Below are 27,442 nucleotides of genomic sequence, written 5' to 3' on the forward strand. Positions count from 1 at the left end.
CATGGGGTGGCCAGTCACTGGCTCCTAAATTTGGGCCTCCAAGCAATCTTTTTCTTCAGTGGCCATGTACTGAAGCATCTGACATACTCAAATGATTATAAATAATTATTGTCTACGGTCAGATACATGACTTCTATTTATCGTATAGTTTAAAATAGATTCATAGCTTTTAAATGATACCTAACAAAAGTTAAAATTTTAAAAGCTGTTTGAAATATATGATATTCTTTTAATAACAGCTACTAAGTGGCCAGTAACTAGTACTTTTACCTTAGAGTACGATATTTAAAAAAATCTTTGCTCTTGAATGTAAAAAAACGTTATCAAGGGGAAGAGAGTTTTTTATACCGAGTGTATCAGGAAGGAATATCAGGATCTACAAAAGATATGACAGTGGACAATACATGCAAACAGTTTTTTATTATGGCACGTATCTTAAGCAAGAACTATCTTATATTGCACAATTACATTTTATATTCAAACATATTGTTCATCACCTGAAAAAGTATAGAATAACAAATAATTGTGGGTGTTGGTGCACAAAGCTCGCAGAGGACGGAGCCTTTCTCATATACATCAAATGTATGTATGTATGCAAGAATTGTTTATGAAAATCTGCAACTTTCGAAAAACTTCATTCACACGAGAAAATACACAGAAAGTTATTGTACAGATAGAATATGTCAAGTTATTTTTCAGAACATGAAAAATAAATTCGATATTTAAAATAACACATAATTAAAAAGCAGTTTTGATGTGTTACTTGTAAAAAACAGTTTAAAAGATCTACAATTTTAACGAGAATCATATAAAAACACAAAAAACATCCAGATAAGAACATCAGAAATACATGCGGTAAAGCTTCTTTGACAACCTGTTTTAGTACATTAAACGTTGTGATTGAAACGCAAAACGTCAAAAATACTTACACCAGCATTTTTAACAATATGTATTAAATATTATTAAAAGCTAATACGACCAATAGTATACAAGCGAATATTGATACATCTGAATCATTGTATCAAGAGGTGCATATGCATAGTCGGCGGCACTTTCAATACAAGCACTCTATATCCTCCATACATGCCCTTTTCTCAATATCCAATATACTTAAGACATAATTTTAAACCCCATACTTTAAAAAAAAAAAAAAATTTCTTAAGAAATAAATAAGAATGACAAAAATATCCTCCCCGGGTGCGGATCGAACACACACAACCTCCTGTTTCCTAGAAAGTTGCTCCACCACTTGAGCTACCGAAAAGCTGAACATTCACTCGCACTGTAAGTTTAAATAAGTTTCTCATTCTTAATTTTTTTAGTTATTTTTTACCTAAGCTCAATATAGTAGTTATGTGACTCTAATGCTTCTCCGTAAATTAGAAATCAATACGACAGATAGTATACAAGCGAATGTTGATACATCTAAATCATTGTATCAAGAGCCCTGGTAGCACAGTTAATGCAATTCTTACACAAAGTTTTGTTTAGTAAATAAATTGCATAAGACGATGCTCGGTCTGCTTCCGCAGAATTACATGAATCTGCTGCTAGGTACAGGTGCAAGACACTTGCCCAAGAAGTGCACAAGATTTGCATTAATTAACGTTACTTGAATACACTCGCAAGTGCATTAAAGTACAATAAAATAATACAAGCATCCAAACACACGTCTGACGTACTTCTTGCGCAAGCGTTGTGTCAACGTGCCTCTGTGCACTTCTTGTTCACGTCTGATGCACTTGCGAGTGCGTTAAAGTGAAAAAATTAATGCAAGTTGCTTTATGCATGTCTTGTGCACTTCTTGTACAAGCATCTTGCGCCCGAATCTTGCAGCAGATTGATGTAAATCTGCGGAAGCAGACCGAGCATCGTCTTATGCATGTTTGTGCTACCAGCGAGGTGCATATGCATAGATGGCGGAACTTTATATCCTCCATATATATGTCTAGTAAACAGGAAGTTGTGTGTTCGATCTGCATCCGAGGAGGATATTTTTTTCATTCTTATTTATTTCTTGACAAATTTTCTTGAGAAAAAAAACTATGTGGTTTAGTATTATGAGTCTTAAGTACGTTGGATATTGAGAAAAGGGCATGCATGGGGGATATAGAGTGCTTGCATTGAAAGTGCCGCCATCTATGCATATATATGCATCTCTTGATACAATGATTCAGATGTATCAATATTCGCTTGTATACTATTGGTCGCATTAATTTCTGATTTACTGTCAAGCATTATAGTCACATAACTATTAATAAAAGCCTATATATTTCGGATGATGTAAAATGAGAAAAAGCTAAGAAGGTAATAATAAAAGGTAATAATAAATAATAAGGAGGCCGTTACGTCCTAATTTCTCAGTTAAACGCGGAGCTCGTAGATTCGTGTAATGCAGTAATAGTGTATTTGATTCGTCTCTTTATCTTACGTACTTGTAAACGTCTTCATCAAAGGTTATCTGTCTATTTTTGCTTGACATTCAATTTATTCATCAAAGCGAAAATTATGCTTTTATTAATTGGAATTTCGAATCTTAAAATATTTGAATTAAAAAAATAAATTTAATCAACAATGAATTCATGTCTTATCTGATAATTTAATGAATTTGATAAGACCGAAAATAATCGATTTTACAAAAATTATAAATGATGGAGTTTCAAGTTCCCATTTGCAGGGTTTAAACAATTCACAGCTTTTTGTAACTTAACTTACCCCTACGATCATTGGTTCTTACATTCTACTGCATGGTTCTTTTTTTTCGGTTTAAGATTTTTCATTCTTTTAGGGTTCGTGTAGTTGGAATAAAAACATTTTTCATAGGTAATTGTAATTGTCTACGCCAAATCAACTTTACAAAATAAAAAGAAAGGATTATAATAGGAGCTAAGAAGTAAGAACAAGCGAGAAATAATGAGGAGGTGGAATGAACAAATTTTAATTAGTTAAAAATTATGGAGTAACTATAGAACTACAATGTTAAATGAGTAGAACTTGAGGAGGAGTGGGAAGAATCAGGGAGACACAAGAAGGCATTATGAGCGACAAGAAGGTGAATATCGAATTAGTCCTATACAACTATGTAATGTATAAAAAATTACATTATTTCAGAAAGAACCTAGGAAAAGCTAAGGAGTAGTAACAAGATGTGAGTAGGAGTAAGGGAAAGTAAGGAGGTGAATGACGATTTAGTCCTACATAACTGTATAATAGAGGAAGATATATATATATATATATATAAAAGGTGAATTTTGCGAATATTATATGGTTTCAGAATATGTATTTATAACAGTGAAAAGTTATGTGGACTACCAGCACAAATATGATTTTGTCCTCATAATAATTCTTGTAATTTTTTTCGAAAATTGTTTTCATTAGTTTCCTTTGGACTACACACACACACACACACACACACACACAAGCACGTGCACGCGACATTGACACCTTGGTCCAGACATACAGGTCTAATGGAAGCAGTTTGACAATCATGAGGATTTACTGTTTGTGGTCGAGGAATATAAATATAAATTTATCTCTTTCTCACAGAAATACGCAAAATGGTATGTGCAATAAAAATAACATAGAAAAATTATTGTTTGATTCCAAGAACAGCTAATAATACAATAAATAATGACAAGTACTAAGGGCTATGCTGTTCAAATTGACTTTATTTGAAAAACGACGTTTCGACTACTCCAAGGCAGTCCTTATCAAGTCACTAAAAATTAATATACAGCAATGGTAATATAAATATGTATATAAAGATGTACACAACAGAAAACGCACTAACAATGTATATAAGTTTTATCTTTACTTACAATATTGAACAATAATCGCAGAGTGTCGTCAATGTAAAATGTTTATTCTACTCAACTGCGATATAGTACTATATATGGGAATTCTTTTTAAAGCTAAGTGAGAACATATGTGTGTAGTACTACAACAGTGGTGAACCTGGTGTAGTACAAAATCAGCGGTAATTTATGAAACTGAGTTTATTTTTACTTTAAAGAATCAAACTCAATATCAAGGAAAGTGGTCACTAACCGATAAATAGAGATTAATGGATATAAATTGTTATGAATTATCAAATTATGAGAATTGTTATAAGTATTTGTTTATATAAAATTCAAAAACTGAGCTTAAACTTTGTGTATCTGTTACTTTGTTAACTGTATTATATAATTTTATAAAAACCATTTCTGATATTAAACGCTTATAAAAATTTGGTTCATTATCTATAACTTTAAAATCATCAAAATCAAATGAGTGGCCACTGTCCTGTACATGATTAAAAATAGCTGATTCGTTATTTTAACTTTTCACATCTCTCTTATGTTCATTTATTCTTTTTGATACGACTCGACTAGATTGACCAACATAACATTTACCACAATTTTTACATTTAATACAATAGACTGAACAAACTTTATCCTTATTTTTAATTGAGTCTTTTCCCAATTGGTTTAAGAATTTTTGTTTATTTACAGATTTAAAAATGGTTTTATAACTTACTTTATTTAATAAACTTTTGAAGTTACTATCACAATTTTTTATATACGGTAAAACAATATAGTTTTTGTTATTATCATTTAATTTTTCATTTGAATTATTATTATTATCATTTTTATTATTATAATATATAATTTTTTTTCTTCTCTCTGCGTGTTTTTTTATGATATCGGGTGGGTAATTGTTTTCTTTCAAAATTTCATATACCTTTTTTAGGTTGTTATTGTGATAACAAGTGTCTGACAATTTAATTGCACGATCGACCAAAGAATAAATCACTCCAATTTTTTGTGACAATGGAGAGTGTGACCAATAATTCAAATATAGGTTTGCATGTGTTGGTTTCTCAAACCAATTGGTTTTAATGCGTCCATTATTATCCCATGTTAAAGTCATATCTAAATAATTTATGCTATTGTTATTATGTGTCTCCATAGTAAACTGTATATGCTTATCAATTGAATTCAAATAATTTAAAACCTTGTCGGATTCCGAAATCTTAATGCAAGCCAACAAATCATCTACGTAAACTTTTATTAATTTAATTTCAAAGGGACCGAGAAATAATAGCATTTTTATAATGTGACGCATAACTATATCTTCAAGTGATGGGCTGCATGGACTTCCCATGGCAGATCCAAACTTTTGTCTGTAATTTTTGTTATTGAAGCTAAAATAATTATTCTCCATAATGAACCTAATGATATTTAAAAATGAAAAGAATTCTAAGTTAATTTTTAAATTTAAAATGTGCCAAACTGATTCTAAAGCTACTTTTACTGATTCAAAATGAATGTTATTAAATAAAGCAACGACATCAAAACTTACGATACAAAAACCGTCGGGTATAAGGAAATTCTTAATATCATTCTTAAGTTCAAAACTATTTTTTACGTTATGAGGTGAAGGAGGTAAATTATTTTTAAAAAATTCTGAAACCCACTTTGATAAAAAATATGTGGGAGATCCTATATTTGAGATTATAAGCCTCATGGGCTGATTTGGTTAATGTACCTTAACTAAGCCACAACACTTAGCCAAAATACATTTGTCCCTTATTGTGTTAAAAACTTTTTTATTACCACTATCACCAAAAAGGTCTAACCCATTCAATTTATTCAACAGGTTACTTGTTTTATTGATTAAAGAAGGTAGGGGATTGTGCTCTACCACCTCATACAATTTTTTGTCATTCAGACTTTCTTCAACTTTATTGATATAGTCTTGCTTATCTATAATGACAAAAGCTCCACCCTTGTCACTTTTCGTGATCATTATGTTTTTGTTATTTTTTAAAAACTTATTACAATTATTTAACATGTTTGATAATAATTTGTCCAAGCTACTTTTATTGTTATTTTTTTTTATATGTGTTTTTACTAAATCTAGAATCTTAAACTTTATATTGTTACTAATACTTTGATTTTTATGTAATGGTTTATTTAGACTCTTAAAAAGTTCTAGATAGACTCTTTTGGTTTCATTTTGATTTTCAAAATCAAAGAAATTGAAATTTCTTCCTAGATTTATACAAAATTGTACCTCTTCTGGTAAGTTAATAGTAGTAAGATTGTGTAACCATTTGGATTTGATGTTACTATTGGTATTAGAGACTATTATACTGTTATTGTTGATGTTTGTTTTCTTTTTATAAGTATGTTTGTATTTTCTAAAATATAGTATTTTGAATTTGTTAGTAAGAATATCGTCAAAGGTTTTCATACCTATTTTAGATTTGTAATGAAAAAATCTTTCAAAAAGTTCAAAAAATCTAATACCTAATGTGAATATAAGAGACTTTTCAATTTTATCTAATTCTTTTTGTAAATAATTTTTATATATATTAATGTCTGAAATTTCCATTTTTAAAAATGGCAATTTTTGTTCAAATATAAAAGAAAAAATTTTAAAAATGGAAATTTCAGACATTAATATATATAAAAATTATTTACAAAAAGAATTAGATAAAATTGAAAAGTCTCTTATATTCACATTAGGTATTAGATTTTTTGAACTTTTTGAAAGATTTTTTCATTACAAATCTAAAATAGGTATGAAAACCTTTGACGATATTCTTACTAACAAATTCAAAATACTATATTTTAGAAAATACAAACATACTTATAAAAAGAAAACAAACATCAACAATAACAGTATAATAGTCTCTAATACCAATAGTAACATCAAATCCAAATGGTTACACAATCTTACTACTATTAACTTACCAGAAGAGGTACAATTTTGTATAAATCTAGGAAGAAATTTCAATTTCTTTGATTTTGAAAATCAAAATGAAACCAAAAGAGTCTATCTAGAACTTTTTAAGAGTCTAAATAAACCATTACATAAAAATCAAAGTATTAGTAACAATATAAAGTTTAAGATTCTAGATTTAGTAAAAACACATATAAAAAAAAATAACAATAAAAGTAGCTTGGACAAATTATTATCAAACATGTTAAATAATTGTAATAAGTTTTTAAAAAATAACAAAAACATAATGATCACGAAAAGTGACAAGGGTGGAGCTTTTGTCATTATAGATAAGCAAGACTATATCAATAAAGTTGAAGAAAGTCTGAATGACAAAAAATTGTATGAGGTGGTAGAGCACAATCCCCTACCTTCTTTAATCAATAAAACAAGTAACCTGTTGAATAAATTGAATGGGTTAGACCTTTTTGGTGATAGTGGTAATAAAAAAGTTTTTAACACAATAAGGGACAAATGTATTTTGGCTAAGTGTTGTGGCTTAGTTAAGGTACATTAACCAAATCAGCCCATGAGGCTTATAATCTCAAATATAGGATCTCCCACATATTTTTTATCAAAGTGGGTTTCAGAATTTTTTAAAAATAATTTACCTCCTTCACCTCATAACGTAAAAAATAGTTTTGAACTTAAGAATGATATTAAGAATTTCCTTATACCCGACGGTTTTTGTATCGTAAGTTTTGATGTCGTTGCTTTATTTAATAACATTCATTTTGAATCAGTAAAAGTAGCTTTAGAATCAGTTTGGCACATTTTAAATTTAAAAATTAACTTAGAATTCTTTTCATTTTTAAATATCATTAGGTTCATTATGGAGAATAATTATTTTAGCTTCAATAACAAAAATTACAGACAAAAGTTTGGATCTGCCATGGGAAGTCCATGCAGCCCATCACTTGAAGATATAGTTATGCGTCACATTATAAAAATGCTATTATTTCTCGGTCCCTTTGAAATTAAATTAATAAAAGTTTACGTAGATGATTTGTTGGCTTGCATTAAGATTTCGGAATCCGACAAGGTTTTAAATTATTTGAATTCAATTGATAAGCATATACAGTTTACTATGGAGACACATAATAACAATAGCATAAATTATTTAGATATGACTTTAACATGGGATAATAATGGACGCATTAAAACCAATTGGTTTGAGAAACCAACACATGCAAACCTATATTTGAATTATTGGTCACACTCTCCATTGTCACAAAAAATTGGAGTGATTTATTCTTTGGTCGATCGTGCAATTAAATTGTCAGACACTTGTTATCACAATAACAACCTAAAAAAGGTATATGAAATTTTGAAAGAAAACAATTACCCACCCGATATCATAAAAAAACACGCAGAGAGAAGAAAAAAAATTATATATTATAATAATAAAAATGATAATAATAATAATTCAAATGAAAAATTAAATGATAATAACAAAAACTATATTGTTTTACCGTATATAAAAAATTGTGATAGTAACTTCAAAAGTTTATTAAATAAAGTAAGTTATAAAACCATTTTTAAATCTGTAAATAAACAAAAATTCTTAAACCAATTGGGAAAAGACTCAATTAAAAATAAGGATAAAGTTTGTTCAGTCTATTGTATTAAATGTAAAAATTGTGGTAAATGTTATGTTGGTCAATCTAGTCGAGTCGTATCAAAAAGAATAAATGAACATAAGAGAGATGTGAAAAGTTAAAATAACGAATCAGCTATTTTTAATCATGTACAGGACAGTGGCCACTCATTTGATTTTGATGATTTTAAAGTTATAGATAATGAACCAAATTTTTATAAGCGTTTAATATCAGAAATGGTTTTTATAAAATTATATAATACAGTTAACAAAGTAACAGATACACAAAGTTTAAGCTCAGTTTTTGAATTTTATATAAACAAATACTTATAACAATTCTCATAATTTGATAATTCATAACAATTTATATCCATTAATCTCTATTTATCGGTTAGTGACCACTTTCCTTGATATTGAGTTTGATTCTTTAAAGTAAAAATAAACTCAGTTTCATAAATTACCGCTGATTTTGTACTACACCAGGTTCACCACTGTTGTAGTACTACACACATATGTTCTCACTTAGCTTTAAAAAGAATTCCCATATATAGTACTATATCGCAGTTGAGTAGAATAAACATTTTACATTGACGACACTCTGCGATTATTGTTCAATATTGTAAGTAAAGATAAAACTTATATACATTGTTAGTGCGTTTTCTGTTGTGTACATCTTTATATACATATTTATATTACCATTGCTGTATATTAATTTTTAGTGACTTGATAAGGACTGCCTTGGAGTAGTCGAAACGTCGTTTTTCAAATAAAGTCAATTTGAACAGCATAGCCCTTAGTACTTGTCATTATTTATTGTAGAAAAATTATTATAGAGTTAGAAGATACTACCAACTGCTTAGTGTAATTTAAACGACAAAAACATTTGAGAAAAAACTATGAAATACCTTAATATCCCTGAGTATATATTATTGGAGTTATACATGTAAATGTTAAGGAGTTTTTTATCAACTTTATTATTCCAAAGAAAAAATGGAATAGAAGGGTTCTTTCATGGCTAATAGGGTTGTTAAATGACTTATAAAAATCGTAGGGCGATACTTATATGGTTTCTATTATCTTATAAAAAAAAAAAACAATTTCATTTTCATGTATCTAGTACTGTTGTCATAAAAAGACATACAACAATTGAAGTCTTTTACTAGCTTAAGAATAATATAAATAAAAAAACTTGAGCACACCAGGAGACTTACGAATAAATTAATATTAAATTAGTATCAATTATTTTATGACTAAAAATTTGCTCTTTTTTTCTTCTAGATGGTAAAAAATAGTTAAAAATGAGTATATTTAAGAGGTTCGTTGGAAAAGTATCACAAATTTTCTATTGTTTTAAAAAGTATTCATTAATTCATAAATATCTGTTATCTTCTTCATAGCTGTTTCTCTTAGATAGAAAACACTTGTACACGAAATTTTTTCGATCCTTAAAGTATTAAAAATAATCTTTTTGTGATTTTCTTCAACTCATTCTCCAATGACGTGTTGTTCTCTTTAATCAAGACATAGCATTATAATCTCACACGCCTCTTCAATTTCAAGAATAATGAAAAGTTACAACGGATCAGGTCTGTGAAATACAGAGGCTGAGGCAGCAGTGTTCTGTTGATTTTTACTCAAGACTTGCGTACAAGCAACGATGTATGAGCAGAAGCGTTATCAACGTGCAAAAGCCCATTGCTTTTATCTCAGATATCCAGGCATTTTCGATGGATTGCTTTGCGCGAATCGGGCAAAAGATGGAATTTGTACTCCTTATTGATCGTACTTCTCTGTTCAAAAAAATCATAATGTACTACGCCCTTGCAACCAAAAAAAACTGTGAGTAAAACCTTTTCATTCAACTGCACTGTGCACGATTTTTGTGGAATTTGAATATGCGGCAGATTTTCCAAGATCTAACATGATTAAGCTTTGGTTTGCATGTTATAACTATAAATTCGTTATTTGTCATCAGTCATGTCCTCTAAAGCAAAATCGTGTCATCATGAACGGCGTCCAACATCGCCTAAGGAATGTTAACGCGTTGCTGTTGTTAGGCCAAAGTGGAAAATTTTGGCACCAATTTTGCAGGGACCTACCACATGCTCGAACTATTGGTTAATATTAATTGACACAAGACAATTGATATGTTAACATTACCAACAACTTGTCCAACGGTAATTCAACGATTGGCTGATACTATTTTCTTTTTTTTTATATATGTTTTTGTCCATTGTTGACGTGCTTAAACATAGTTAAGACTTTTGTGCGCCATAAAGGCTGTTTTTTGTCAACTTTTTTAAGGGTCTAATATATTTGTTGGTAAGGTAGACGTCCGATGACCTTCAAAAAGAGTGGTGAGCTATAAGGCGCTTTCTTGACTGAGGTATCCTGCAAACGTGACTGCCTCTATACCTCAGGGTGATCTTCTCTGGCCTGTTATTGTATCAGCAGGCAGATCAAAAGAAAAACTACAACGTTTGAAGCGTTGGGGCTAGTTATAGAGCTCTTTTCCAACGACTCCTGGTATTACGCCAAACATGTTGGAGTCTAAGGCACCTCTTTTTTTTTTGCAAACTCAGTTGTTTTGGTGATCTAAGATAAGGAGATAAGTTCGTGATGCTTACCCGTTGGAGACCGTCCCGTTTACTCAAGTTTGTTTTTTTTTTATAGCTGTTAGGTTCACCCATCGCAGACCTCGGAGAGGATCGGTGATTCATGGTTGAATGCTTGGAATTGAGAGGGTTATGTAGGGTCGTCGGTCGCCGGGGTTTCCAGCCTTGCGACGAACAACTTCGCTCGTGACGTCTGCCAGTAGATGACTGACGTGGTTTAATAGTAGCCCGGCTTTGTATAGTCTTTCAGTCAACGAATCATTACCGGAAGTCATAGTAAAAGTGTATTTGATGGCAAGTTAGTTTAATCTCAGATGCCCTTAAAAAGAACCGACGAGATTGATGGTTAAGTAGGAAACGATAATACTTATAATAGCCCTGAATAGGGCCAGTGGTGGTACTTCCAGCCATTTCTTATTATTATTCTTGATGACGGAGGGCCGGCTACGGGTAGCTTGACTCTTACCCTTGGAGTATTTGGGTACGGATACCGTGCTGAAGGAAAGTACGCCACTGGCCAAAGAATATTTCGCCTTCGGTCGTTCCCCGGATAACCATCCACTCATCGGTAGTCAGGAAAGGGGGCCTGGATGCCAATATGACAACCACTGAAAAAGAGGCCGTAGTGGCTGCCCGTACTCTTTAGGGCTGTCTTCCCTAACTTGCATTTGTCATAAAAAAATCCTTTAACTGCACCAGGCCGGATAATTGAACGGTCACAAAATTCTAAAGTGATGGTGAAGGTTGTTCTCTGGCCGAACGACTCCTGTTATACGCCAGAGACGTTGGCGTTTAGAACGCCTATTTTTTCGTTGCACTCTGTCGAGCACTCTATAATCTTGCTGGTTCAAGGTGTAATTAGACGAAGGTCGCTTGCTCATTGGAGCAGTGTCGTCGGCAGCCGGGATACCCAGTTGCACGACTAACATCACTGCCAGAGATCGACTGTGGAAATTGTTGACACGCTTGGGCCTTATATCACCACACTTATTTGATTTTACTGCAGGTAGCTTCAATTTTACGTCCATGCCACCTAGCGGATCCTACTGAACTAACATGAAAGCTAGCGTATTTTTACAAAACTTTGAGCTTATTTCTTGCTATTGTTATTAATTTTTTAAAAATAAAAACTATACTAAAACCATCTAGGAAGTGTCAAGAATAAGTATGCAAAATTTCTGCAAGACCGGTTGAGTAGTTTTCGCGGTAAGCGATTAAAACGGTGTTAGCAACTTCGCTTTATATATTATCAAGACATGTATGACCATGACAACATAAATAAGAGATATTGGTATCAGCAGAACGCCATAAAAAAATTGACAGTCAAATACGCGTAGCCCATAGATATTTCAAGTTCGCAATATTTTTCGAATAGACCTCGTATATATAAGCATAAATGGTAGATGGCTAACGCAAAAAAACGAAAATAGCAAGAAGTATTATGTTGGCAATAATAGAAGTACGCCAACAGTCAGCATGCTTCTCTAATGTTAATAATAAATATCATTAAAGTGCATAAGGTCCACATAAGTTTCTTAACACAAGTATGTAGGAGTCTGTGGAGGTTGGTAGGAGTAAATAAGGATTTGACTTAAACAGTTTTGAGGGCAGCAGAGGGTCAAGAAAAGTTGTGTGAGGTTTGTGGGGGGCCAGTGGGAGTGGTGGCGGTCTGGACAAAAAATGTCATTCGTCAAAATAACTATGAAAAAACCCTATTTTTTGCGACTTTGTGGGGGTAAGTGGGAGTTTACAGAAAGTTAGTGAGGGGTTGTGTGGAATAACCTACACAAACAACTATATACTATAGGAACACACACATGCACGCGCGCACACACACACACACACACACACACAAATATAGATTTTTTTCAATCTCTTAAGACGTTTGTACTATCATGTACCATATGTAGTTACCCTTTTAACATTAACTACAAGGGTTTTCGCGAAAATATATTAAAATTTTTTATGTACTTAAAAAATTCTAGTATCTAGAAGCCTCCTTCGGCTCAAAATCTGTGTCAAATGTACAATAAAATTCATGAAGAAGACTTAAATAAGGAAGTTTCAAGATATAGAACTTTCATTTTTTTTTTCTTAAGTTATATATGTATAAATGCGTTACGTGCAAGAGTTAATCATTGATTTTAGAATTTTCACCGTCAAAAATGTGTAAGATAAGTGAATTCCAAATTTTTTTAATAATCTAATGTTTTATTACCTTCTCTTAAAATTTAATATATTGTCTTATAAATGGTATGTCTAACTTTGCATATTGTCCGTGAAAGAAGTATAAGTACTCACGCACCCCATGATTTCTGTGTTATTTTTGTCGGTTACGATACAATTTTTTCTTAGAAAACGAATTGATGCACCTAAAATATACTTTTAAATATTTATAACCGATGTATACTAATAGCATGATAGCAAGCTACAAAGTGAGCTTATTTTGCACTCATACAATGCGCTCACATGTTTGACTTGAAACACCTGTATAGTTAATAATATCCCACGTAAACACAGTTCTGTTACTATGTTTTTAACAAGGATTCACTAAACATGGTTTTAGTTATACGACAAATTTTGCAGATACTACAGATGAAATTTGTATTTATACTAGAAAATTTGTAGTGCGAGGCACCAACAGGTGGCTAATAATTCCTTTTCCAGTAATAAATTCAAGGAGGAATCAAAAAAACTTTAAGTAATTTTCTGGAAAAGTTGCAGAGCAGCTACTAGACATCGATCAAAAAATAACTATTGAATATAGGAGAGTCTATGTATTTTTTTTTGCACGTCTTTGACTTGAGCAACTCTTACTTGTGGTAAATGTCACACCATCATACATTTAATAGCCAACTGAGCATTCATCATTCACCGCAATTAATTACACCTGTTTTTCATCGTACGCCAACACGCATCTGTAAGAAAATCACAACATTTCTTCAATCTAAGCCCTGCGTTGTATTCTCTCACGCAAATTGTGTGAATGTTAACTACTCTTACTATTTTATTTAACGAAAGTCTTAAGTCACACTTACCAAAACATATTTTTATCTACAAAGCAAATTACGTCTTGCCTCACACAAATCCACCTAGGTAATATTACGGTGCAGAACTATCAGATGCAAAATTACGTTGTAGACTCGGTTTTATACGGTTCTGTGATACTAAGTCTTTCATTTTTCAGAACTGGCATCTTGTACAAACAAACGTCTGCACCCACTTGACATTCTAGCAGACATTTGTTTTCTCCATTTCATCGTATTTAACTTTCTTAGCAAGTTGTCTTGTATTAAAGTATCATTTCTTCAGTAAGAATAAGGCAAAGCACCACTTTTTAGATGCATAAATTAGTTTTTCGAAAAAACGTCAACGCAATCTCACAACTACAAAATAAAAAAAGTGCTTTATCTCAAAAACTCCATTTTTAATTTTGCTTTTTTTTTAAATAGTTTCGATCGAAAGAACTAGTCATTTTCCGTCAGATATATATACATTTTTTTTTTAGTAATTAAAAAATCAAAATAAAATACCGCTCGTTTGCCTACGCTCTACGATTCGTAAAGACCGCACCATAGTTCGATACAGCATACATGCGCCTACAGTCAGCGAACACAGATGTTGTCTGCTGTGTTCTCGAAGTATGAACAAGCTACCTTGGATCGAAAGTAAGAAGCATATTGTTTGTAGGTTGAACAAGTATACTTTATTATTGTTATATACTAAGCTAATGAAGCTTTATACCTACATGACTAGCATATGTTGTGATACTCTCATATGTTAAAAATGCCCGTCACAAAAAAAAAGAACAATTTTTTTGTTGTCTTACTACTGTGCATTTAATACTAAAGATTATGAATATCGTATTAAATAACAAGAAACAGAAAAATTGATTTATATAGCTAAGATAATTAGTATTTTTACAACTGTAATACTGTAAATTTATAATCATTGTATTAAATAACAGGAAACAAAAAAATTGGCTGATATAGCTATGATAATCAGTATTTTTACTACTATAATTTGTAACAGTTAAAATAATAATTGTACTTTAAATAGTTATTAATGAATTTAGTTTTAATTATTCAATTATAATTGTCATTATGATTATTAGTATCACTATAAGCATTTATATTGCAATTACTTGTTTTCGAAGCATAAAAAACGAGAATCTTCTCAATAAGAATAAAATGTTTTTACGATACTATATATTTTTTTACCATTCACAAAAATGTATGAGTGCATGGGAAATTTTATTAATAAAAAAAAACGAAACTGTATATTTATAACTTATCAAAATACATTCAAGGATGTGGTAAACAATTTAGTGATTTGATATCAAGTAATCTAAAGTGTCCAAGCTGAGCTAAGGGAAACGCGCAATACTTCAATTTGTTTTTTTAATTGCCCCAAGAGAAAAAAAAGCATATCCCCTGGAACTGCTAGACCAGTTTTTTGATCTAAACTACTTAAAAAAAAAATAAATAAATAAAAAATGGAGTTTTCGAGATACAGCACTTTTTTTCTCCTTTTGAAATTTTGGAGATTGTGTTGATATTTTTTGAAAAACTGATTGATGCATTTGAAAAATGAGAAAAAAATTCATCGATAACGTGTTTTAAGCATTTGTAAGTATCTTAAAAGCTTAGCAGCGAGTAAAAAAAATGTGCTCATTTTACACTCACGCGACGCGCTTGGCGAGTTGACGTAAAACGTCTCATATACATGTTACTATTAAATCTAGAATTTCAGGAAAACAAATAGTTTATTACATTACAAGGGACGCAATTTAATTATCCGCTCCCAGCAGTGAAATTGCCCCTCAAGACGAAGCCAAGGGAGGTAAATCGCTCGAGCAAATTATCGAGTGACGTCACGTGTAATAAATACAATTTTTTTTAGCGCTTCAGACAAAAATTTGCAATACATTAGCCCTGAGAAAATAATTATCTTCAGTGACACTGGATTGTGGTTAGAGCAAAAATAAAGGGCACGTATAACGATAACATTCAAGACCCGAGCGAAGCGAGGGTTGTTTATGAGCAGATGGAAACAGGCCTCAAAATGAAAAAAAAAAAAAAAAAAAAAAAAAAATCGGTTAGGACAATTTAATTGTATTGACAATCCTTTAAATTTCATAAGATAGAGCGGGCGGTGGCTTAGTCAGCTATGTCGTGGGTCAACGGGTAGCGGTTCGATTCCCAGCCATTGCGACTTTTTCAGGCACGTACTTTTGAGAATTTTCATATGTGCTTTTTTACCACGCAATGCTCCTTAAAGAGGGGATGAGTACCCTACTGGCAGCAGGATTGCCTAATTTCTCCCTACCCCCTTCCAAGTTATGAGAGGCCTCCTATCCTTTTTCCTTTACTTCTTCCAAGTGCTCAGTGCCCACAGTAGTGCCCTTTATAAAGGCCAGACGTATGGTAGTATAATAAAAAGAAATTTCATTAGATATGCAATGACATCTTGTACATTTTTCTATTAGTTCGATATTTTTGCATAGTAACAGCATTCCAATATTTATTCGCTAATATAATTATTTCTTGTTTGTGCTAGTAGCTATTTTAACAATTAATTTAATTTAATTAAACTGCAATAATATTCACACTGTATTTATGTACTACACCAATATTTAACAGTGTTTAATCAAAATTTAGTAAAAAAATACTATCACTTGGTTAAAACCAAATGTTTAACGAAAAATTTATACTTCCGAGATAAAAATCAGTTGTGCATAAAAAAAGGTTTTTTTTAAATTTGGTAGGGTTATTGCAAAATATTAATTTTACCTACAACTTGTGCAGCGCAAGGTTTAAGTGAAATCCAGCATTTAATAACTAATCTAATTTTTGACTGATGCAGGCAAAAATGTATCAAAACAATAAAATCGTCAAAACAATTTATGTTTTATTATCAAGCTTCATTTTAAATCATAAACTTTTTTGTTGCTATGGCTTTTGTTGGTGCTTTAAAAATTAAAAAATATTTTTCACAAATTTAATTTATTTGTTAGCTTACTATTCTGTTCAAATATTTTTAAAAACTCATTTTCAATTATTGGTATCTATTTGATATTAAATTATATTAATGCAGTTGTCAGTGTCACTAATATGAATCTACTTACCAACTAGATGTAGTATTACTTAGATTTTTCAGTTTTCTTATTTCTTTTGTGGCCCAAGTTGCTAAAGTTTTTGTTCTATTAGTGCGTGATCGACGTCCTTTGTTTAACAAATCTGTTATTATTTCATTTTCTATCATTGGCAAAAGTTTAACTCCAAAAACTGTTACTAAATCTCCAAGAAGCCCTACAGAAGCAGCAATATTACCATCTGAATGTTCACGATCTTGAGCTATTGTAGTTATGAATTGTATAATAAATGAAACACTAGGTTCAATCAGAGACACATCAGGGCTTATAACTGATCCATCACCACGAAGACCTTGAATTATACCAGTATAAGCCTCAAGAACACCTTCTCGCAAGTCATTGAGATAATCGATCATATCATAGTCAGCTCTGTTTACATATGCTTGAGAGGCTTGCGCTAGCGTCTGTAAGACCACGTCTAAATATTTTTTAAATTCTAACCCAATACTTAAAGCTATGTCTCCAAAAACAGAAAGTATTTGTGGTTTAACAGATCGATGAACTGTATTGTCACTGAGATTCTCTAATAAAAGAGTCATTATTTCATCACAATAAGGAAGAATTTTACTCTTTAGAGCTCGACAAATATCTCCAGTAAGACCAACAGCTGCTCCACAAACTTGATATTCAGCATGATTTTTTAATCCAAGACATAAAAAAGGTTTGAATGCCTCCATGTATTTTAAAAAACCTTCACCAAGAACCTCAACTAGCGTAGATACAGCCATTAATGCATCTTCTTGAACACCACCAGATTTACATGAATTTGAATTAAACATTGCCAGAAGAGCGCTCATAATGGCATCTGAAATTTGAGGAGCATCTTCAGCTGTAACTTTTCTTAAGACTGACTGTAAAGTGGCACATAATAATGATTGAAGATCATTGTATTGAGCCCGATCAGAATTATTTTGTATGTGAGATTCCATTTGCATAACCTGTTGAAGTCGTTCTAAAATTACCATTGTTGTTTTTTGTACAGTCACATAACAATCTCTAGGTGAGTTCTTTACCATTTCCATAAGTGCTTCATAAGCTGCAGATCTTAAATTTGCTTGAGCTCCATCAGGACGATCAGTTGTTTCCAGTAGTCGTTGAATTATAAAATCAAAATAATGAGACATACAATACGTTTCAGGCTGTTGACCATCTTCTATAACTTCAGCAGATTCATAACTGGCTTCTGCAAGCCCAGTGAAAGCCCAACAAACATTTGCAGCCACTCGTGGCTCTGCTTTTAATCCATTTATCAGTGACTGTAACAAAGGATTTAAGTATGTTTCGTTAATAGCAGCTTCAGGAATCATTTCACAAATTCTACCAAACGTCCATGCTGCTGTATCTCTTACAACAACGCTACTGTCATACATCAATTCAATCAAGGTGGGCATTGCTTTTTCTACTAAAGACTTCAAAGTTTTCGATTCTAAGCCCCCTAAAATAGAACCAAAAGCCATTAAAGCAGCATCACGGTAACGCCAATCTGGATTCTTAATATTGTTATCAACGAAGGGGAGAACATATGGTACAATACTATCTTCACAGCAAGAGGCCAGTAACATTAGACAAACGCCAGCTGCTTTAGATGGAATCCAATCATCTTCATCATCTAACTCTTCTTGATTGGTCAGTTTTCGCATTAAAACTGGAACCAGATACTGTAGAGCACCTTTAGCGTAATGTCTCGATACCTTTGATGGAGGACGACCACCTTCGGATGCCTCACCCTCTTCCATTGATAAATCTACTTCTTCGTCTGATACATTGGACCAAAATTCAATTCCTTGCAATGCAACTTCGTCAATTTCAGATTTCATAGCTTCAAAAGTAATCTATAAACAAAAGGTCAAGGTATAAACAATGTGATGCATTATAAATTGTTATGGTTTGATAGTTCAAGAGTGGAGAGTTTTAGTAAAAAGTTAAATGCTTGTAAAAATGGTAATTTTCATGTATGATATACAGTATTTACAAAAAATTTTTGTTCGAAAATATGATCAAAAAACAGAAAAATAGTTCAGCTGAGTAACTTTAAAATTTACGGTATTTATATATATATATATATTTATATTTTTACAGCTTTTTTGAGAAATATGATCCACAGGCTCTGCATTACTGTGTTTCTACTCATGCGTATGCTATTGTCACTGGTATATTAAAAAACCACCTCAGATTTAACGGGATAATTTACTTACACAACAATGGGGAGCTTATTTTACATGGCTTCCGAACAATCAGACCGCGGTTTGAAATTCGCACATGAAAAAGTACATTCTCAGAGGTGCGAGTCTCACTGTACTACCGTGGCCGTAAACCTCATATATACTTGAATATTCGATTTTAAATTAATATGATGTATGACTAATATCATGAATAAATTTTTGCAGTCAAAATTTTAAAATTTACAGTCAAACTCATTACTCTTTCCCGAGATCAATTAATTAATAAGAGAATTTTGTTATAGACCTTGTATTGTATAAACATAACTGATCTTGGTCATGTTAATAAATTACAACAAAATATATTAGTGTAAATGATTTAAAAACTTAACTAACAAAAGATTAGAGGATAATTAATAGTGTTACAATAGATTTTGCTAAAATAAAAAAAAATTTGAAGCTATGCTGCTTATGCTGGGCTCGGGCAGGTGGGCCAAACATGGAAAACAGATGTTACGAAAAACCATAAAATCCCCTACTCTACATGTATTCTGTAGCGCAGCTGGATAAGTGCAAATAAGGGCCAAAAGGAACGCAGCGAGACGAGGTAAGTGAAAAGGGAGAGAACGCTGTCGACTGTGAATGTCTGTGCAAATGTGTGTATGTATAAACGCATGTAGTGCCGGGTATATGTGTATATAGTATTTTACATGTGAATGTAAATACATAAATATAGGTGTTCGTATGTAAGTATATGTTAACATTTATGTATGAACGTCTATGGGCATGTATAATAGTTAATATACCTATTTTTATATGAAGGTAATTTCACAAAAAGTGCGATATTTTTAAGCCTTAATTGAAATTTTACGATTTAACGTTTATAATTTCTTCATAACTTTTTTCACATAACGTGAGGTCCAAATTAGTTGGAAATTTTTTGCCTGATTTTAGGGTCGATGTTTAAATAAATGCAATTTTTAAAAAATTTTAAAAAAGTATTCCAGTAATGGCCAGTCTATAATTTTTATAACAGAATTTTTTCAGCGATTATGAAGCCCTGAATCAGAATTTATCAACGAAATTTAGTTGATCATATCTGCTTCCTAGACCCTTTTGTAAGCTATAGTCATCTAGTGAAAAATTGTAAATCCCTCAAGATTAGAGGTTCAATGGTAATGACCGCTAATTTTACTGGGAAAAACGCTCTGTGTTTGCGTTCATAAAAAAATTAGACACATTTAAGCTTGGCTCGGTAAAAAATTGACAAAGTTTTTGTACATTCCTGAACACAAAATAATTAATTTCCATTGTCTAAGTCAGTTCCTGTGTCACGCCATCAAAAGTGTCAAAAGTAGGCTTAACAAATAAAACGTCTCGTACTTATGAAAATTTAGATTTTCAGTTCTTAACCATGGAAAGGTGCTCAACACCCTAAAGTTCAAGATAGTACATAGTAAAAAAATTAAAAAATCTAAGTCTTGGCATTACAAGCAGCAAAAAATAAAACTTTTAAATACTTTGGATAACGTAATTTCATCTATCGTTTGTAACTATAAGCTTCCAAAATATAGTAACTGTGTAAAATGACAAATAAATGCGTATACGAATACAACGGATGCATGCATGCACACATATATACGCATATATATATGCAGAACGCGCGGTGGCTCAGTCAGCTAGGTCGTGGATTGGCAAGCGGGAGACCGTGGTTCGATTCCCGGCCATTGAAACTTTTCGGGCAAGTAACTCCGTGATATTTTACACGTGCTTTTTCACCACGCAATGCTTCTCGAGGAGGGTTAAGGTGACCTTCTCGCAGCAAAAATTTCCTAATCTCCCCCTACCTCCCTCCTGTAATGGGAGGCCTCTAATCTCTTTCCTTGTCCCTTTCCCAAGTGCTAAGTGCCCATAGTGGTGGTGTCTAGTCTAGTATCTTTTTGTGGCAATTAGGGCTACAAGCAAGGTCTACCGTTTAAATATTATAAAAATTTATTCGTTGTTATTGATTAAGTATAAAAATATAATGTCACGTTCTTATACATAATCAATAATGCAATTAATAAGCTTTTAGAAAATTTAAGAAAAAAGAGCCAGCACCCCATAGCACTACCTCAACAGTGGTGTGGAAATGTGCTAATGTGCTAGAAATCAGGGGCTTTCTTGAAACTTTTAGAAGAGCTGAGACACAAGGTGCAAATAGTCATATAACTAGAAATGACGTGAAAACCGATATAATTTTACCTCATCCAGATATACGGCTGAAGGGTGACCAGAAGGAGTTCTTTAAAATTTTGTTGGGTTATCTGTTTATTGGGTCATGAAGGTATGAGGGGAGGGCGAAAAGGAACTAAACAAAAATTCAACTGTATTAAACTAAGGTAAAAACTGACAGTATAAAAATGTGCTAACTATACAGCTAAAATGATTATTGCACTCGAATAAGAAATTATCACGTGAAGCTAAGGAGTGTTGAAAACTTACTGTTTGCAAATTGTGAGAATGCTGAGAGGTTTTTTTAAGAAGTGTAAGGAGAGCTAAGAGTGGGGGTGTAAAAAGTAATTAAACTAAAAATGACATGATTACTGATATAATTTTACTTTATTTAGAAATGCTGCTGATGAAAGGCTAAAGGAAGTTCTTTTAAATTGTAAGGGAAGCTTATTGGATTATTTGGTTATTGGGTTACCCAAATACAAGGGCGGGGGGGGGGTGAAGGGGGTGGCTAAACAGGAATTTGACCCAATAAAATATAGTTAAACCTGATAGAATTTTACCTTACTTAGAAGGGGCTGAGAGGGGTGGAGGAGAGGCTCATAAAATACAAGCGGGGTGAGCTGAGGGGGGCGTAGAAGGGGTAGAGAGGGGCCTCACAAATAATTTAACCCAATAAAAATTACATGAAAACTGTTAAAATTTAGCCATATTCATAGGGGGGGCTGAGGAGGAGGGGCAAGGTTTGTGTGGAATAACGTTCCAAAATCACTATTTCGTATAGAAAAATATTTATACATCTAAATATTACTATTATATTATAAGTATACAAGGTGAGCTTTTCAAGTCAACTCTTATTTGACTGAAGTTTACAGCAATTGTGACTGCCTGGATACCTAAGGGTGATCATCTCTGGCCTGATGTTGAAGCCCCACACTGATTGGGAGAAAAATAACAAAATCCAAAGCTCTAGAGCTAGTTGTAGAGATATTTTTCAATGTCTCCTGATAAAACGTCGAAAACGTCGGTGTATAAAGCACCTTTTTTTGCAGACTCAGTTTTTTTAGTGATCTAAGATGGGGAAATTGGTTCGTAATGCTTGCCTGTTGGAGACTGTCCCGTTGGATCAAGTTATTTTTCTCTTCATAGCTGTTGGGTCAGCCCAGCACAGACCTTGGAAAGGATCGGTGATTCCTGGTTGAATGCTTAGGCGTTGAGAGGGTAATATAGGGTCGTCGGTCACCGTGGTTCCCAGCCTTGCGACGAACAACTCTGCTAGTGACGTCTGCCAGTGAATGACTGACTTGGTTTAATAGTAGCCGGCTTTACATAGTCTTTTAGTCGACGAATAATGTTTCCGGAAACGGTAGTAAAAATGTATTCGTTTGCAAGGTAGTTTAAACTTAGGTGGCCCTTAAAAAAACCGATGAGATTGATGGTTAAGTAGAGAACGTCAATGCCTATAACGGTCCTGAAAAGAGCTAGTGGTGAAACTTCCAGCTATTCCTTATTATTACTTTTGATGATGAAGAGCTAGCTGCGAGTAGCTTCACTCTTACCCTTGAAGTCTCTGTGTACGGAGACCGTGATCGAGGTAGGTGCGCCACTGACCAAAGAAAATCTCGTTTTCAGGTCATTCCCCGGATAACTAACCGTTATCGTGAGTCAGGAAAACGAGCCTAGAGAATACCTTGCCTGTGAGTGTGACATTGGGACGAGTGAGAAGGAAGCCGTTGTGGCTGCCCGTGCTCCTCAAGTCTGTCTCTGCTGGCTCACATTTGTTGTAAAAAATTCTTTGACAGCACTAGGCTGAATGGTGAAACAGCCACACAATTCTGAAGTGTTAGAGCAGGTCATACTATTGGTGGCACTCGTCAACCTTGGAGGATCCCGGTGGATGTTGACTTGGGTCACTTGCCCATTGAAGAAGAGTGTCATCGATGACTGGAATACCAAGCTGAACAACTATCATTTACATTCTCGATGTAGCTCGATGAACTATCGGTAGACGACTGCAGAACTTTTCGAGACGCTCCGGCCTATTGTAACCACACTTCTTTAATTCTGTTGCAGGTAGCTTCGATTTTATGTCGACGCCACCTAAAGGACCATACTGAACTAAAGTTAAAAACTGGCGTATTTTTGCAAAACTTTGAGCTTATTTTTTGCTATTGTTATTAAGCTTTTTAAAATAAAAACTATACAAAAACCATCTAGGACGTATTAAGAATCAGTATGAAAAATTTTAGCTAAATCAGTGCAGTAGTTCTCGCGGTTAGCGATTACAACGGTTTCAGGGAGTTTGCTTCATATTTTAGTAAGATGTATATTTTTTTTTATTATATAGTGATTTTAGAGGGTCATTCTTCACAACAGCCCTTGGTTCACCTCAGGATAAGGTAAAATTCTTTCAATTTTTTTTTTTTTTTTTTTTTGGGTTAAATTTTCGTTTAGAACCTACTTTCACCCTCCTTACAAACCCTCACAATGATGTATTTCAAGAATACCAACAACCTAACAAGATTATTTTAAGACTACTTAAGATGGGATCTATTACGACAAAAAATTTTTTTTAGCGTATTCAATGGACCAGTCTTCTGCAAAAGCTTTTCACGAAAATCAAGAAATTTGCAACAATCCTGAAATTTTTGTAACTACGAGAATAAAATTCGTCTTTTCCGTATAGAGTGAACAAGAATCGTACTTTTAGATTGTAAAAATCTTTTTGACTATAACAAAAAATGAGGTTGCTAAACGTACGTCGTATCAAATTAATTCCGAAAACAGCTATGTAAAAATCAATGCGAAAAACGAATACCTTTTTTACATTTGTGATAACTACTAAAAGAACATTGATTTATCTTAATTTAGGTGACAAATTTTTTTTTCATCAACCATTCAAGTTTTAAACTCAACCCTCAGCAAATTTCATAAAATGAAGAAAAGAGTCATTCATCTTAAACTCATGGGATGGATATCTAAGAAGATCGTTCGGATAATGGACGTAAACGATCGAGAAGAAATTGTCTTAGAATTAAAACAATATTTATTTAAAAACAAGAAAAAACTTTTACTCTTATTGCAAATAAATCACACATCGTAAAATCAAACTTAGAAATGCTTCAAAATATTTTTTCCCCATAAATGGAGTATAAATCACTGCTGCTCAGTTACATAGCTTTCATTATACAATAGCTGTAATGAATGACGGATGAGTAACCGTCACCATAACGTTTTCTGTTATCAAGAATGATAAGTATAGTACTTAAAAGATGAATCTACTACCTTTGCCACATAATATACTTAAGAACTTACAAGGTTGGATTAGTATAAAACCTAAAACAGATTATATAACTGTAGATCACCACCAAAGTCACTATTCGCATCTGATAAAGGTTATCTAGATAAATATGCACTATATGATTGATGACCACTATGTAAACCTTATTATGCAGTAATGGAGGAAATCGACAATGCTGCTGAAGAATTTTTTTTTTTAACCAGCAGGAAAACCCCTACAATGATGTGAAATTATGTCATACAGTTCAGAAAAATTCTACTGGAAACAGTTGAAATACACTCAGAGATGGCTATACTCTACTAGAGGCTCTTTCACACTCCTACTAACTTTTGATTGTCAAAATCTCAGAAAATTATCACTTTAAGTCACTGGAATTCTCACTTTAAGGTGGAAATGTATCGCTCATAGTTGCAATGACACCCTATACAGAGTAAACATAATAAAACTAAACTACAACTACACATACAAATCATAATTTATCTTAAGCCTATCAACACTGTTATCTCAAGATGTGATTCCTCGTACTACAACCAGTACACTTGACTTGGAAGAAGAGAAAATAGTCGTTACACAATGGGCTCAATCCACTGACACCTTATCATTAAAAGATATTAAAGAGAAATTGAGAAAAAATGCAAACCATGAAAAAAAATATTATTTAATTCAAACATTTTGATATTTAAAATTCCAATTGATAAAAACAAAATTTTAGCTTTATTTGCTAATTTTAGCTTTAATTGATAATAACTTAACTTATGGTATTATATAACCAAATTATAAAAAATATTCTACGCAGACAATGGCAGTGCATTGAAACACAAAAAAAAATCGTGTCGGAAGAATCACGTCAACTGCCCCAGCACAGCTGCGGACGGCCCGCGCTAGTGCAGAACATGACGTTTTCAACTCGTCGTTTCGGTCTCCGAACATTGAATAAAAAATTATTAAAACAGATACTCTCACATATTTTTCTCTAACCTTTCTAATGGTGGTATCCGTTGTCCAAAATTTTGCCTCCGTAACCTCGAAAAACGCAAAAGTTTAAAAAACACGTTGTATCTTTATGATCTTCAACTTCTGGCATTGTTTGGACCATTTTGATCGAAAGATAAGACTTTTACATAAATATCGACAGTAAAAAAAGAAGGGTTTTTCGTTTTTACGTAGTATCTAAACGATGAACACGACGACAGTGGGTCCGCCGCGCGCAGTCTGCCACCGTCTCTCCGACTGGATGCAAACAAATATACCTAATCACAACACTTTAAAAACAAAACTAATTTTCATCTTCTTTTAAATTACGGAAAAGATTTTAGAATTTCAGCCAAGTGGCATTTCTACGCTACCATTCACGGGAAGGGAGCGTGTGATAGGATATAAGCGAATATAAAACGCAGCGCTCGTAAGACAAATTTGCAACACTGTAGGCAATCACATTTTAACAGTGGAAGATTCTTTTTTACTGGGTGGAGAATTACTGTAAAGAAACGAAAAGATTTTTTAGTAGCAAATGTGAATATTAAGAACTGCCCTAAAACTGAAAGAACACATTTCTAGTGCAAGAACAATTCCAGAAACATTGAATTATCATGGGCTTATCCCCATTAAGACTAGTTAATTGTTGCTACAGAAAACGTATTGGACTTATCAATATGAAATTTTCCCGAAGTTGAAATGACGCAAAATAAGTGTAACTAAAAAAAAGCCAAAAACTAAGTAAAACATCAGTGTTTTTATTAGTGCATACACTTTAAATGTAAATATAAAATATTTTATGGGCATTCATTATTATTCATTTATTATTATAAAATTCTTGTATGTATGAATAAATTTCATCAAAAAATTTATTACTTAACCTTTGCGAACCCTCTTTTAATAACTATTGTTTACATGGCCAATACATATAGCTGAAAAGATCATAGCAAACGGTGCCTGGTAGACCCGCTGCTAGCGTGGCCGCAGTGGCTCACGCCGTTTCATTCGTCGTTTAAATACTACGTCGAAGCAAAAAACCTCTCTTGATTTATTGTCGATATTTACGTTAGAAAAGTCTAATCTTTCGATCTAGATAGTCGCAAAAATGCCAAAAGTTAAAGATCATAAAGATATAACATGTCTTTTGACTTAGTGCATTTTTCAAGGTTATGGAGACAAAATTTCGGAAAACGGATGCCACCACTGAAAAGCTGAAGAAAAAATACGTAAGAGTAAGTGTTTTAATAATTTTTTTATCATGGTTTTGAGACCGAAACAACAAGTTGAAAACGTCGTGTTTTACGATTGCGCTGGGGCAGTTGACGTGATTCTATATAAATATATATATATATATATATATATATATATATATATATATACAAAGAGCGCGTGGTGGCTCAGTCGGCTAGGTCGTGGATTGGCGAGCGGGAGACCGTGGTTTGATTCCCGGCCCTATAGTGCGACTTTTTCGGGCAAGTACCACTGTAAATTTTTAACATGTGCTTTTTCACCACGCAATGCTCCTCGAGGAGGGTTTTAGGCGACCTTCTCGCAGCAAAAATTGCCTAATTTCCCCCTTCCCCTCTCCTACAATGGGAGGCCTCCCATCCCTCTTCCCTTCCTTCTCCAAAGTGCTAAGTGCCATGTGTAGTGCCCTTTATA

The 27,442-nt window shown here is 32.8% G+C and overlaps 1 protein-coding gene across 2 annotated transcripts in view; it reads right to left on the reverse strand.

Moving 5' to 3' along the window:
• Fs(2)Ket (Importin subunit beta Fs(2)Ket) overlaps positions 1–27,442 on the reverse strand; it is a 342,528-nt gene that overhangs the window by 83,482 nt on the left and 231,604 nt on the right. Inside the window, exon 6 of one of the 2 annotated variants that reach the window (XM_089595816.1) lies at positions 17,105–18,963. In XM_089595816.1, coding sequence (XP_089451942.1) covers positions 17,105–18,963 — 1,859 coding nt within the window. Of the gene's footprint in view, positions 1–17,100; positions 18,964–27,442 lie in introns of those variants that run through there. The other variant, XM_014355220.2, reaches the window with a different exon arrangement.

The sequence above is a fragment of the Copidosoma floridanum genome, unplaced genomic scaffold (assembly GCF_036245765.1).
Source record: "Copidosoma floridanum isolate Cflo_tuat_1 unplaced genomic scaffold, Cflo_Japanese_pri ptg000028l, whole genome shotgun sequence".
Taxonomy (NCBI): domain Eukaryota; kingdom Metazoa; phylum Arthropoda; class Insecta; order Hymenoptera; family Encyrtidae; genus Copidosoma; species Copidosoma floridanum.